Source organism: Colletotrichum higginsianum (genome assembly GCF_001672515.1).
Source record: "Colletotrichum higginsianum IMI 349063 chromosome 7 map unlocalized unitig_7, whole genome shotgun sequence".
NCBI lineage: Eukaryota > Fungi > Ascomycota > Sordariomycetes > Glomerellales > Glomerellaceae > Colletotrichum > Colletotrichum higginsianum.
Window position 1 is genome coordinate 264,881 of NW_017263917.1, and position 14,799 is coordinate 279,679.

The following is a 14,799-nucleotide window of genomic DNA, read 5'->3' on the forward strand; positions in this document are numbered from 1 at the left end:
AAAACCGGTCGAGGACGTAAGAGAGAAACAAGACCTTGAGCTCACACAACTTCCCTCTCTTCCAAACTTGCGCTTACTCTGTGCAGCAACCTTCATATATACCGGGGAAACACAAACGAGCATCCCGCCTCTCCGCCGACTCCGCTTGAAGTCGCGATAAGGGGGGCACATCACAGTGGGTTTGCCCTCCTGCTCCTCCTCCTCCCCCATGGGGGAGATGGGGCGCCCAGCTTTTCCGCTCGTGCGGGGTTTCGGGGGAGGAGTGAGATGGGCGTTCGATTCAGACCCTGCGCTAATACATACCAGGTAAGGTAACCTCCTTTGTCGCGGGCTGACAAGGTCTTTTGCAAGTGGGGGGAGGGTGTCACGGATAACCATCTGGCCAGGTCATGTAGTAGATCCCTGAGCTCATTGCCTGTGAGAGGCAGGTAGGTAGGTTGGTTCAAGGTTGCTTTTCCGTGTCCCTCGGGCCAGGGGGGGGGGGAGGCAATATGGATCCCAGGTGGTGACGAGGCTCAATCAAGAGCCAGAGACACGGAAAAGCGTCGTGGGGGCGGCTCTCCCTCTCAGGTTACACTCACGACAACCTGGCAGCGCTCTACCCCAACAACTGGATTTATAATTACGCGTTGGATCCTCTTTCTTCTCGTGTTGTTGGCGTTTGGAGCCGATACATCCGTGGAAAAGGTGCTCCCCCATTCCCCTTTTGCTCTCGAACCTGTCCTGTGGCCGCCACCACCACCACCACCACCGTCGACCGCCTCCTCCTCTCTGCCCGCCGTTTCGTCACCACGTGTGTCGTGGTGGACCTCGAAGCGGCGACGATGTCAGCGAATCCTGGATGAGAGACCAGTCTTCCCCCCTTAGCGCTACGCTCGACGGTAGCTGATAGGAAAAGCACAAGGGGGAGAGGAGGAGGAGGAGGAGGAGGAGGAGGAGGAGGACGAGAGGGGCGCTGTCCCCATGTGCGAAGTCTGTCGCAATTATCATGCCATCTTCGTCAACCGCTCGACACCAACGCTTCGGCTTCGCGGAAAAGCACGCGCGCCACTTTTTTCTCCCTCTTTTACCCCAGGAACTGCTAGCAAGAAGAAAGAAAAAAAAAAGGAGGAGAACAACCTTATTGAGACCCATTTTATGTTCGGCGGGCCGTCTACCCTCTTCTTCCCCCAGGTTTTTTATCCTCGGCTTTCGGTATTATGGGGATTGCCGTGCGTGCAGGACGGCGCGACGAGGTGGCGGGTTTTGGGATCTCTGAACAACAACAACCCCCGGCAGAAGAGTCGATTCGATCATGGTCGGTGGTTTGGGCGAAGCTCTGCTCATCTGCCATGAGTTCAAGGACTCTTTCACCACCACCGACTGAAGCAGGACAGTGGTAACCCCAGCCTACTGGGGGTTGACACACCAGGAGGAGGAACCCAGTCAGCATGGTCCCACAGAAAGCGTGCCAGGTTGCCCTCGACGATATTTTGTTGAGCTTGATGATGATTGCGACTCTTGAAATGGCCACAACCACTATTCGCCATGCTCCTCTTAGTCGACTTGGGTCGAGCTTGTTTACCGCGTCAGATGAGGGCCATCAATTGACGGTCAGACTGACGCAGGCAGTTGTGTCCAAGGCCGACAGGGCTTCACCGTGAGATGATGCGATGGCAGGTTTTGCGCTCGACAATAGAGAACTCGATTAAACAGTCGCCCTCCAACTTGCACTCAAGACCAGCGAAGCATATTGTTTGGGAAACCAGCCCACACTTCCAGGTCATGTTGAAAACTCTTACAGTCCGAAAGGTCGTGGAAACCAAGAGTCAGTTCCCTATTTCCAACCACTGAGCATGTGCATGGAAAAGCATCAATTCGAGACAAGAGAGGCCGGGAATCATCAGTCAGTCGAACATGTCTCGTAAGAACAAACACGAGATCATTCAAAGATTGGCTGACGTCTTGCTTGATCTAATCCAGTCCATCTCCTACTGCTAATCCCGGCAGCCTACGAGCCGTGCCATATTGCATTACAAGCCAGACTCTCCAAGTCACCCTCTGTACTATCTGCCCTCTATTTGTCGGGCAACTCCTTCTGCTCTCCATCGATGAACACGACACAACCAAGACCTCAACCGTTTGCTCTTATCTGCAGCAGAAGCGCGAGGTTCAAGGACGCCCCCCAGGTCCCAAGCCGTACGAGACTCTGCGCCGCATGCACAAGGACCCCACGGCTCCGGTCCCCGTCCTCGGCAGAAAGCGCGAGCTCAAGCACCTCCCTGAGCTCCGACTCGCCGACCGCGGCCGAAGAGGCGCCCATCTCGCAAAGACGGGTGCCCAGCTGCGCCTTCAAAGCCTCGGGGCTGGTCTTGGTCACCGCCCACAAGAAGACATGGCTGAGAAAGACACCGAAAATGCTGTACGGCGCCGTCGCCTGTAGGGCCTGGCTGCCCATGATCGAGACGCTGTCCGCGATCACCCTGGCAAACAGGTCCAATGATTCCGGTGGCGGGTTCGGGGTTGTCCTGAAGTGGCCGGCGTACCCCTTCGCGAAAAAGGTCTGCAGCCGGCTCAGTCCGGTTTGTACTCCCTGCGGCCCGTCTTTACCCAAGGCGTCCTGGATGTCGGACAGCGAGGTGTGGAGGTGGATATGCAGGAGGCCATGGAGTATGTGCGAAGCCCTCGCGAAGTACGAGTCGGTTTCTCTATACGTGATGATGAAGCGATCGTACCAAGCGTCTAGCGAAGCTGTACAAACGAGATGTCAGTGTTGGTTTGCCACCACCCTTTTCACCCGGAAAGACATGGGATACCCACCGAGTATGTTCTCTCGCGCTTGCAGGCGTTCTGCCAGGTAAGGGTTGTGAGTTGCTGTCGTGCAGCGTGTGTGAGACCCTCCTACGAAAGGCGAGTCGTGAGGCTCGGCCAGATTCATCGACCAATCCTGCGACCAGTCCACGCCCTGGCTAGCCAAGCAGTTGAGCACCAAGAAGAAAGTCCAGCAGCCGAACCCGGAACCTGTCGGCGATGGCTGTGAAGCGTGCAAGCCGTTCCCACGAGGCATCGAAAGAGCCCGGTAGGCCAGAGAGAACGGCCGCGTCGGCGGATACGGCGAGCCGTCCAGAAGACTCGCCCACGTCGTTGCACTCGGCGACGCCCAGTACCGCTCGCTGCTCGGGCACTCCCATCTACACACCTCGGCCAGCGACATGCTGCTCCTCATGTTCAGGATGACCGAGAACTGCGCGTCGATCACGAACACGTACCAGCGCAGGCGGCGATGGGACTCGGAGCGCACCCATCCCCTCCAGCGGCGCTCGTCGGCGTTCGGTTCATCATCATCGCCGCGCGGCTCCGGTCGCGGCGGCGGGGGGAGAAGCCGCCTGGCATACGTCACCAGAGCGCCGCGGGAGGCCTCGGCAGCCTCAAAGGCCCCCTTGTTCCCGCACCAGAGCCCGGCGTAGACCAGCAGCGCGTACGCGTACACAATATGAGGGTCCCTCGTGAGGGTTCGGCTCCCTTCTATGCTGTGCTGGAGGTTCTGGCGGGCTCGGTCGAGCATCAGGATGGAGAAGCGCCGCGTGTGGCGGATGCGGCTGTAGGTGGCTCCGATGACGATCATGGCAGAAATCAGCGGCGCCGGCAGGGAGTCGACGCGGAGGCTCGGCAGGTGTAGGACCGGGCTCTGGTCGTAAAAGCCTTCGAAGAAGAGCCCGAGGAAGACCCTGGCGACGGCGAGGGACGGCAGGATCAGGTCGTCCGAGTCGGGATGGGCCACCCGCGGCTCCAGGAACGCGCGCACGGAAGCCCAGGTCGACTCCTCCATGTCGAACCGGGGGTTGTGGCGGAGGAAGAGCGGGTGCTGTGCGCCGATAGAGACGGGGTGCGTCTGGCGGAGCGTCCTCGACGACGGGTCCCAGGCGAAGGCCACGCCGTCTTCTTGCGAGGGGACATTCGGCGGGGATGAGGCTCTTGAAGTGCGCTCTGTTACTGTGGCGTCTGTGTTTTCTGGTATTAACTCCGAGGGCGGAACTGCTGCCGCTTTGTTCGGTACCGGCACGGCGGCGGACATGTCTTGTCTGTATTCGCGTCCATCGAGGTCTTGTCCAAACCAAGCCCACGTGTCTGGGAACGACGGAGGGCCATGATCAACAAGCAAGGGGTCGTAAACGTTGGACGTCTCTCTTACGGCATCGTAAAAGTCCAGAGTGAACCACTGGCTTGTTGTGCCATGCCACAGATTGCTCCCCCACGGTTGGAAGAAGCCGGAGAAGTCGATGTCGACGCCCGAGAGGTCCGCCACAACCAGCGCGGTGTCATCCTGGCATGTCTCGTTGACAGTGGTGCCGAATGTTGGCCCCTCGTGTTGTGAATAAGCCGAGTCCTGGCCATCCGTCGACGCAGAGTGCCATGCAGCAGCAGCAGCCGGGTGGGACGAAGATGGAACCACGGTGTCGTCGCCCGAAGACCGAGACAACAACGACCCCGGGTCTTCAAAGACGAAGGGGAAACTCCTCTCTTGGGGCTTCTCTGGAAAGTCATCGCCGTGGCTCTTTCGGTGAAGGCGCCGGTGCTTCTTGAGTAGATCGCTGCGCGAGAACTCTCTGCGACACACCGAGCATCGATGGGGCAGTCTTGGCTGGTCTAAGTCACGTCCATATCCACGTCAGCTATGAAGTGTTTTTTTGGGGGGGTTTTTTTAAATTCTTCTAGTTTTTTTTTGAGTTTACGTTTCCTTTTACCAGTAGTTAGTGGGACAAGCACTCGATAAAACTCACGAGTCTTTTGGTGGCGCTTCAAGTTCTCGATGCGAGTAAACGACCGAGAGCATGTGGCACACCGATGGAGGGCCTGGTTAGCCTCACTCTCTCCCGCTGAGTTTGCCATCTCCCGAGATCGATCCGGGGAAGTCCTCGTGCATCCCAGGTCTCCTCCTCTGCCCCTGGATGGATGTCGGGACGGACGGCTAGTTAATGTAGCAGATGGACGGATATCCCCAAAAAGGATCGGTCTAGGGGGGTGGACATTCTGCCGCTTTTAACCTTTCCGTCCACCCTTCTCCGCATATCCGGGTGGACATGCGTCCATATCAGGACTAGCTTTCGTCATTACGGAATTCCCGAAGTTTACGATTCCCGAAGTTCGCATGGGCTGCTGCCGAGAGGCGCCGGGTTACCCTCAAAAGGGTGAGTCCCTCGGGATCACTGACAAGATGGGTGAAATCTTGCGAGAGCAGACTCTTTAATACTTCTTGTCGATCAGTTCTACCCTCTATAGTATTTTAAACAAACGAAAATGACTACACCGGGCTCTGTGTTGCTGGAGCCGTCAAGGCTCGTCTCGGCCACCCGCGGCGCCGAGCGAGACGCTGACTCGGGCGTCTTCACCCTCACCAACGGCCCGTCCCCAGATCATCCTGCCGCGAGGGCGACCATCGTCTTCGACTACGGGCGGTGCGTCGGCGGTATCCCGACCTTCCTGGTTGACCGGGCCCAGGGAGGCGGGCCGATCGATATCAAAGTCGTTTACAGCGAGACGGCGGACGGGATCCATAGCGAAACAGGTAATTATACAACGGCATCAACGAAACTGAGCGAACGAATTGTGTGAGCTCGTTTGGTTTGGGACCTCTGGCTGACACCATACTTATCATCCCCAAAGGCGACGGGCCGTTCTTCTTCTTTTCCAACGCCATGGACTGTTACCGCTGCGTCTCCGTGACGATCCCCCCGTCAGCATCACCGCATACCATCCGGGCCGCCCTCGCCCAGCGGTCGCAGAGATACGTCAAGCTGGTCTTGCTCTCGGCCGACTCCTCCGTCGTCATCAGCAGATTCGGCATGGAACCCGTCCGTCAACCGCTAACGCCAACCGCCTCGTTCCACTGCTCCAACGAGGCCCTCAACCGCATCTGGCGCGACGGCGTCAACACCCTCGACATGTGCACAGTCGCCGAGGGCGAGACGGCGCCGTCGTGGGACGTTACTGACAAGGGGACGAGGGTCCTCGGCCAGCACTGGGCACCCTGCCGGCAGGGGACCCGATGGGGCGACAAGGAGGTCGCCTTTGAAGTCCTCGTCGAGCGGCGCGGGGCCAGCTGGGGCGTCCACATGGTCGCCAACGGCGTCATCTTCTGTCTCGACGCGGAAGCCGAAGAGCTCCGCGCGTACGAGGGGCTGGCGCACACGTCGGCCGTCTTCCCGGTGAAGTCGCTCGGCAGCTGGTCGACCCACGGCATCGTGAAGGAGGACGACGACGACTGGATCCGCGTCTCCACGATCACGAGCGGGAACAGGATCACCGTCACGATCAACGGCCGGGAGGTCGCGACGATCGCCGATGTCCAGGTCCGGCCTCTCCTCGGCGGCTCGGGCATCAACACCGGCTCCGTTGCGTTCGGCGGCCCGGAGGGGTGGCTGTCTCTCTACCGCAACCTCGTCGTGAGAGACGCTGGCGGCGGTGTGTTGTACGAGAACGACCTGCTCTCGGGTAACCGAGACAGGACCCTGGCCGACTTCCAGGTCGGCACGAACGCGGTGGCCTGCATGATCGACGGCGCCAAAAGGGACCGGGCCACCTTCGGCGGCGACCTGTTCGTCTCCGGCCGCGGAGTCGCCTACTCCGGCCTGGACTTGGGCGCCGTGGCCGGCAGCATCGATCTCCTGGCGAGCCACCAGACCCGCGAGGGCTATCTCGGCAACCTGTGTCCCATCCAGGCGCCGCTTCACTCGGGAGACGGGGCACCGCCGCCCACGTACGCCTTCTACTCCATGACGTACGCCCTGCTTCTCGTCGTCGCCATCAAGGACTACTGGCTCCACTCCGGCGACGACGACGTGCTCCGCCGGCATCTCTCCGCAGCCGAGAAGCTGCTCCGTTTCGCCGAGTCGCACGTCAAGCCTTCTGGGCTGATCGAGGTGCCGCCAGACATGTCGAGTGAGTCGTCATCCTCGTCCTTTCACACTCTCTCACTCTCTTCTGGAGTCCCAGGTCTCAGGAAGATGGATGGGCTAAAGCTAACAAGACCGCAGTGCACTGGTTGCCCCTGGGCGGGCCCGTCTTTGGCGCGTCCGGCACAACGAACCTCGCCTACTACGACGCCCTGGCCGCCGTGAAGACAATGTCGCCCGACGGCTATTACAAGATGCAGCTCTCCGCCAAGATGGAGGCTCTGAAGAAGAGCATCGTGGCCCAGCTGTGGAACCCGGACAAGGGCAGCATCCGTATGGGCACGGCTTTACCTCACGACGGATTCTGTCAAGACACCAACGGATACGCCGTCACCCTCAAGGCGGCGGAGAACCCCGACACATGCCTCTCCCACCTGACGTGCACACCGGGTTCCATGCCGCTTGCGTTCAAGGGCCTGCAACACTGGGACCGCGCCGGGGTCGTCAGCCCTTACGCCACGGGCTTCGCCGTCGAGGCCCTCTTCGCGCGCCACTGGGGCCGAGACGCCATCCGGCTGATCGAGAGCGTCTGGGGCCCGATGGCCGACTCTTCGGGCCCGGACTACTCCGGCGGCCACTGGGAGGCGATGACGGCCGAGGGCAAGCCGTTCGGGCACGACACCTCGCTGATGCACGCGTGGTCCACGTGGCCGGTCTTCCTCCTGCCGCAGTACGTCGTCGGCGTCAGGCCGCTGGGACCGGGGTGGCGGAGGGTCCAGGTGGCTCCGGTGCTCTCCGGCATCGATTACGCTCGGTACCGCACGCAGACGCCGCAGGGCCGGCTCGAGGTCGAGGTGAGATCGAACGAGGCAGCCGGGGTGATGTTTGTCACGGTGACTGTGCCCGAGGGTGTGAGGGCAGATCTCGTGACACCTCCAGGGTATACGAACCGGGGTTCCGGTGTTGTTGAAGGCCCTTCCGAACAGTTTGTAGTGGAACTTTTTCGTCTCTGAGTCTTTTGGGAAGCCGAATCAGGGTGTCTTGGAGGTTGAATAATGTTTGGGTAATTCTAAAGCGTTTGTCTTCACAGAGTCCCGCTGCGATAATTGTCCCGTAGGTAATTTCCTCCTTTTCCTCATCCATCATTCCAAGATGTACAGTCAAGAGATCCAAGCCAGACAAAGGCCACCCTCAGCTGAGCATAATCTCCCTCTGCTTGAGACCCCGGAACGCCTCCTTGAAGACCTTGCCCACCCCAACCCTCTCCCACCTCTCGTCCTTTCTCTCGATGAGCAGGACATAAAACAGATCCCACTCGCTCTGGTCCCGCTCCTTGGGCACGTAGTACGTCCACTCCCGACACTCGGCCTCGGTGAAGCTCTTGGCCTCGGAGACGGCGATGAACTCCTGCCTGGCGTCCGCCTTGGCCGCCCACTCGGCGTCGAGCATGATGGAGCCGCACCAGTCGCCCCCCTCGTCGGCGATGTGATGCCGCACCTGGCCGCTCGCCCCGAGATCCACGTTCGTCCGCCCGCTGCGGTATTTGTCGTCATCGTCGTCGCCGTCGTCGTGCCTCTGCTCGGGCGGCGTGCTCGCGCGGATATACAGCCACGTGTGCCATGTCCGAAACTGGAGGATCGGCAGCAGCGGGTACTCGGCCGTCTGCGGCCTGGGGTCGAAGGGCGCCTTGACGACGCGGTAGGGGTAGTCGCGCAGCGTGATGTTGAAGTCCTTGTCGCCGCCGCCGTCGAAGAACATGTCGAAGAAGTCGGCGTTGTGCGTCGGATGGTCCGAGTTCACCGGCGCCGGAGGGGGGGGAGGAGGTGAGGCGTTGAGTGGGGGGACCTGCTGCGGGAAGCAGTACTGGCGGGCAGTTCTCCCATCGAACGGAAGGGGGGGAGAGGCGGCGTAGGGTTGGGTGATGATCGGTGTGTTCCTGTAGTAGCGGCTATATATCCTCTCGGTCGCGTACGGGTCATGGTCTTGCCTTGTCCGAACCCTGGGTGGACGCGGAGGCAGGGGCGGATATGGAAACGGCGCAAGTGGAAGCGGAGCCGGCCTCGGATCGGGACCATCCGCGAATCTGGCTTCCTTCCGGGGCGTAGGTACGCCCCCTGTAGAATACCGATTCGAGATGTAGACTTCGCCGGCTTCGTCCTGAGACGCCCCGGAAAATCTGTCCGAGTCGTAGCTGTCGTCGTCGTTGTTGTTTTGCTTCAATTTGTCCTCATCACTCACAAAGCTCCTCCGGACAAGCCGTGGAGGGGGAGGATTTCGGCCCCGATAGGGGACGGCTGCATCCCTCGGCCCATACGCATACGTTGCGTCAATGTCATACTCGTAGTCGTCCCGCTGCCTCCTGGGCCGCTCGTTTCTTGCCGCCGCCCGGTTCCGGGTGTAGCCCCTCCATTTGATGTCCTTGCTCGTGTCCTCCTCGGACATCCGATAGTCCCAGAGCGGCCGTAGGTCGCCGTGGCCGTCTCGAACCCACCATTCGATCCAGGTGCGCGTGTCCAGCCAGTCGGAGACGCCGTCCAGAACGCCAGACACCAGGTCCTCCTTGTACTTGACCTCACCCACCCAGCCGGTCCACGACCAGCTGGGAAAATCCGGGATCGAGGCGTTCTCGGGCGTCTCCTTCAGGACCCTTCGCTTGCTGGAGTGTATGGGCTCCCAGAGGAGGGCGAGGTCGAAGTGGGAGCTCGGCAGCCCGTGGACGAAGGGCGCACGCATGCGCTCCTCCATCAGGTTGGCCATGCCGCTGAAGGCCGCCTGTATGTCTTTGGCCTGGGTGAGCTTCCGCTCCGCGTAGAGCTCCACGCACTTCATGTAGACCCAGATGGAGCGGCTCTCCAGCTGCCGAAACATCTGCAAGGGGGCGTCCACCAGGTCCAGTGACCAGCCGGCCCCCCTCTTGTCCCCAAAGATGTCCTCCGACATGCCGGTCGATCGGCACTGGAAGTAGACCCTCCCGTTGGTGAAGATCAGGCACCGGCGCGACAGCAGCCTCTCCTGGAACGTCCACGCCCTCTCGTTCCACTCCGAGGCCCGGATGTACATCTCCGGCGGCCGCGTCACCATCAGCTGCAGCTGCGGGTTGATGTGGCCCTTGGTCTGTCTGGTGTTGCGCGTCGCCGGCCGCATGGCACAGAGGCCTTTCGTGGCGTCGCCGTCCGCCGCACAGATGGTGAGCTCGGCGTTGCCGTAGATGAGGTCCATGTTGTACGCGTTGAGCTTCCACGACCGCGCGCTGTTCTGGACGATGCAGAGTCGGTCTATCCAGACGTATCGGAACCCGAGCCTCCGCACCAAGTCGATGGCGTCCTGGATCGCCCTCGGTAACTTCTGCAGCACCTCCTCGAGACCCCCGTGCGTGCGGTGGAGCATGACGTTCTCCGTGAGGGTCGTGTATGCTCCGGCACCGGCGCCCCAGACGTAGCTCAAGGCGACGTACGGCTCGGGGTTGACCTGTTCCAACGTCTCATAATATGGCGCGTGTCTGAAGGCCCGGGGTCCAGGTAGGGACTGGCAGGGTAGCTGCGTCAGCTGCATGTTCTGCACGTCGATGACGCCGAAGTAGGAGTGCGAGATCATCTCGATGAAGCGCTCGACGCGGCCATCCTGTATCTGACAACAGGGGCCACGGTGAGTCTTCCTGCAGAGATCCAGCCACGACTGGATCAGGGCCTGGTTCTCGATGTTCTCCGTGATCGCGCGTCCGAGAAAGAGCGAGCCCTTGGCCCAGACGCGATCGGCATCCGATGCGGTCCTCGAGAACGTTTCGGGGGCGACGTACACCAGATAAGCGTCGGACAGCCGGGGATGGTCCCATCGGATGTGCATACGCCGCGTGATGCCTCGCACGAGGTTCTTTGGGCTATGGCCGGGGTTTCTGGTTGAGGCTGCTGCCTCGCGACCGTCAATCTCCCAGCTGATGAGGCATGATGCTTCCTGGAGTCGAGTTTCCGCTTTCTCGCCAAGTGGCTGTTCGGCTGGCTTTTGAGTGCCTGTTTCGTCCACCGACTTCACGACGAGCGCGCACAGCGCACAGGTTGTGGAGCGATCTTTGATCTCATGAAGAGTGCCTAATCGACGAGCGGTTGTAGATGAGTGTAGTGGACGACTCGAGGATGGACCTCCTCCAGAGCCTCCGGATGACCCTGACTGGACCTTGAAGCTGTGGACTCCCAGGTCGAGACTCCGGCAAACCTCGCACAAGTCCTACAAACCCCTCATCAGCTTTTCAGTCAGCTCACGAGGCGCTACGCTTCTGTCAACGCCAGATGGCAGATTCACTCACTTTGTTATCCCGCCGTCTCTGTTCGCTTCCAGAATCCATTAGCGGACGAGGAGGAACAGGCCTGGGCTTCTTTGCTATTTCCGTCCCGTTCGACATGACGGACATGACGGACAACTGGCCGGCTCGTTGGTCGATCGTCTCAACAAAAGACATGAGTTGATGTCGGTGGTGAGATGCGAGGCTGAAATGGAATGGCTGGGGTTGCTGCCGACGGAAAAAGAAAATGCAGGTAATTAATTGACTGACTGACTGACTGCCCATGTCAGCAGTCCATTATGTCAGCACTCTTCTGCTCTGCTGCAGTCTTTGGTGTCAGCATTTAGTGGCAGTTGTTGCGGTGACTTGCAGCGAATAGAAATAAGCTGCATGGTCTCAGGGAGAGGAATGAAGTGATGTTGTGACTGTTCTTCCTACGTTAATAGTGTATGGATGTTACACGTCCAATAGTGGCTGCTTTTAGGAAGCTAGCTGCAAGCTTTGTAAAGGTTGGGGGAGATGCTTTCTATTTCTATTAAACGGACCACAGAGGTTACTATACGCTTTGTAATTATTCAAGTCCAAAGGCGACTTTTCAGAAAAATGAGAGAAATCATGTCATTTAAAGTGTCGATGTCATTGAAGCGGTTCCCAGCTTTCACAATAAAACTCATGAGTCGACCAGCTGCAACATACTGGACACGTCTCTTAGCATACAAAAGTCTTCAGGCGCATGTACTGTGGGTAACTAGGTTTGACATTATGAAGGCGACCACGGATTTCTTTACATCGCTGCTATGTGTAAGCGTGTCGGGCATTGTTTGTATGTCTTTGATCGGTCAAGCACCACTGGGTGTGTTAAGGCCGCTATAAAGAGCGAAGAGATACACTGAAGGATAGATCTGGATTAGTGACTAAATTCATATCTGACTTTCATACTTCTACAACCAGAGAGAAGGATGCCGGCCATTACATAGACCTCAGTCTTCTGGCGGAGCTCCGGCGGGCCACCGGTGCTCTCAGACCCTGCTCATCAACTCTAAGGAGGTCCGGCGAGGCCGTCCGAATGCCGAGCGTCGTCCTTACCAAAAGTGCGAATCCTTCAACTCCTGGGTAACCGGTGAAACCTCGCCGGACTTGTGACAGGGTGCCTCAAATGTACCCATACACTCCGAGTAAAGAAGATCTTAGTGGTATAATTATGTACCCCCTAGAGAAGCCCTCCCTTTCCAGAATACAAAAGCTTCTACACAAATTAACCATTATATTAAGGGAAGCCTATGAAGGTTTCTAGCTTTTAGTTGCAAAGACTGGGCTTGGAAGCAGAACGCAAGTTCGAATCAACCAACGCCGTAAATTGCATGCAACAGACAACAAAGAGCAGAAGACTCATTTTTGTGGAATTTCAGCACTTCGTCCGTCCCATATCGTGCTCCATAACCTAGTCCCCGGGACGTTGAGCCGCGCCCGCTCGACATCCCCCTCCGTCCGGGGCGAAAGCCAGCCGTCCGTCCGGCCGTCCGAGGAGTTGACCCTCGAGTCCAACCTCACCAGGCCAGCCCCCAAACTCTCCTCGGGAAGGTGTCCCGGGAACGAGACAAAATCGTGGCTGAATGTCGGGAGCGGGAGCAGCCCGGGCAGCTGCCGTGGCACCTCGGACACGGCCGACTGTGGCGGGGTCTCCGGCTCGAGCACGGCGACGGTCGCCGTGTCGAGCGTTCGCGTCTTCCCCGTCACGGTCTCCCACAGGCTGGAAAGCTCCTTCTGGCGTAGGCCGCCGAACCGCCCGGTGCGCGGGACGTTGAAACTCCTGGCGCGTTCGCGTACGGACTGATGGCGTTTGAAGAGAACGTTGACAGACGGGAGACAGGCGCAGACCAGACCGATGGTGAGCTCGATGCATCTTGGGACTTGATCAGCATGCGTCAGTGCCATATTGAGGGGAGGGGATGTTACGCACGCCGTTAGGTCGATGATCACAAAGCTGACCGTCAGATCCGGCGAATCAACAAACCTGATGGCCGTCACGAGCCGGAACACCGTGGCCGCCGTCGCCCCGCCGCCGGCACCGAGCATCAGCATGATTTTGAACTTCTTCTTGGGCGACATGGTCAGCGACCAGGTCATGAAGATGGGCAGCACCAGGATGACGAGGTCCACGAAGACGGCGATGGAGGTGTCGACGATGAAGACCTTGCGCTGGTTGATGCACCGCGGCGAGACCGAGGGCAGCCAGTAATCCTCGATGGGCACGCAGATGGTGGTCTTGATGGTCTGCACGGGCGTGTACATGAAGAGCAGCACCCAGATGAAGACGTGGATGCTCTTGGCGATGCGCTCGTTGACGGCGAATACGTGGGCGATGAGGAGGAGGAGGGTAACTTTGGTGAAATAGGCGGCCGGGATGTAGACGATGGAGCTGGCGTACAGCCACTTGGTTTCTAGGTCAGCGGGTGTAGTTTGCGTGGAAGCCTCGGTTGGCGGCGGCGGCGGCATACCTTGAGCACTTGGGAGTAGTCTTCGGCCGTAATCTCCCATGCGTGATATCCGAGTCCATAATGTGCCACTGGAAAACAGGTCAGCAACGGGTGAAGATCATGGACTAGTGTAAGTGGTAGGGCCAGCTCCAGACATACTAGCAAATAGGGTCCCCGAGTACATCACAATCATCACCTGTCGCCGTTAGCAAAGCATTCGAACAGCCATTGCTACAATATGTGATGATGCCGAGGAGATCTTTACCCATGCTACCAAACAGGTATCTTGATGCCAGGTTAGCCATGTTTTGGACTGAGAATGATTTCACGCACACCGCGCCTATAATACGTACAATCTGCCACCAAGATGCGGCGGTGGACAAACAGCCTGACATAACATCGAAGACAAAACGAAACTGTAGCGAGGACGTTGCACACGATCAGCACGGCGACGTTGAGCGTCCAGTAGATATCCTGCGGATGATCAAAGTTTGGCGTCTCGCCCGGAGGCGGTGGGAGGAAGCCGACCCGCCCTCGGGGGTCTTGGTTGGTTGCCGCCATGCTTTTCTTTCTCTCTTGTTTTTGCCCAGCCCTTGGCAGGAAGAAATCAACTGCGTTCGAAGGGCGAAATCTCATCCATTCTCATCCCTGTTACGGCCTCTCTGTGAGACTTGGTCGTTTGCCGAACAAAAGAACATTGATCGAACTCGTCGAACCGGGGGGGGAGATGGGACAAGCCGCGGGTATGAGGGGGGAAGGCCGGCAGATTGTTATAAGACATTAAGGATGGCAACGTTCCCCTTTCCGGCGAGAGTTGCCGGCCGGTCCAGATTCATATGTGGGCTCGGACGCTTGGGAATCGACGGGCAACGAGACGTCAGGAACGCATAGTTCTAGCTTCATCTCCTTTGGCGTCTTTGAGACCGCTTCACACTCGGACACTGGTTCGGGTCAAGCGGGCGCAGGCTAGACGTTTTCGTCGAGGCAGGGTCTGACATCTACACCGCGCAGCCAATGGGTGTGGCGGTCGCTATCCGAGTAGTCCGTGTATCCCCACGCTAATTCTTTAGCAAAATCCAACGCGGCCGCTTCGAGGTCAGTAGCCTTTTTAGCGTAGGGAGGCGACGGCACTTGGACAAGGCAGTCTAGTGCCACTTTGTTCGAATCGTTGCGC

The 14,799-nt window shown here is 58.9% G+C and overlaps 4 protein-coding genes across 4 annotated transcripts; 1 reads left to right on the forward strand and 3 right to left on the reverse strand.

Moving 5' to 3' along the window:
• Positions 1 to 2,113: 2,113 nt before the first annotated feature.
• On the reverse strand, positions 2,114 to 4,869 carry CH63R_09775 (C2H2 type zinc finger domain protein; the record flags this gene model as incomplete). The annotated part of the gene is made up of 3 exons (XM_018304749.1): positions 2,114 to 2,730; positions 2,800 to 4,626; positions 4,761 to 4,869. The coding sequence occupies 3 exons, from the start codon at positions 4,867 to 4,869 to the stop codon at positions 2,114 to 2,116; spliced, it is 2,553 nt and encodes an 850-aa protein (XP_018154173.1).
• Positions 4,870 to 5,277: 408 nt separating this feature from the next.
• Positions 5,278 to 7,885, forward strand: CH63R_09776 (Alpha-l-rhamnosidase; the record flags this gene model as incomplete). Its single annotated transcript, XM_018304750.1, has 3 exons — positions 5,278 to 5,545; positions 5,644 to 6,918; positions 7,014 to 7,885. The coding sequence occupies 3 exons, from the start codon at positions 5,278 to 5,280 to the stop codon at positions 7,883 to 7,885; spliced, it is 2,415 nt and encodes an 804-aa protein (XP_018154174.1).
• A 178-nt stretch (positions 7,886 to 8,063) lies between these two features.
• On the reverse strand, positions 8,064 to 11,268 carry CH63R_09777 (Heterokaryon incompatibility protein; the record flags this gene model as incomplete). The annotated part of the gene is made up of 2 exons (XM_018304751.1): positions 8,064 to 11,093; positions 11,173 to 11,268. The coding sequence occupies 2 exons, from the start codon at positions 11,266 to 11,268 to the stop codon at positions 8,064 to 8,066; spliced, it is 3,126 nt and encodes a 1,041-aa protein (XP_018154175.1).
• A 1,269-nt stretch (positions 11,269 to 12,537) lies between these two features.
• CH63R_09778 (Integral membrane protein) lies at positions 12,538 to 14,186 on the reverse strand (the record flags this gene model as incomplete). The annotated part of the gene is made up of 3 exons (XM_018304752.1): positions 12,538 to 13,581; positions 13,647 to 13,714; positions 13,979 to 14,186. The coding sequence occupies 3 exons, from the start codon at positions 14,184 to 14,186 to the stop codon at positions 12,538 to 12,540; spliced, it is 1,320 nt and encodes a 439-aa protein (XP_018154176.1).
• Positions 14,187 to 14,799: the final 613 nt, after the last annotated feature.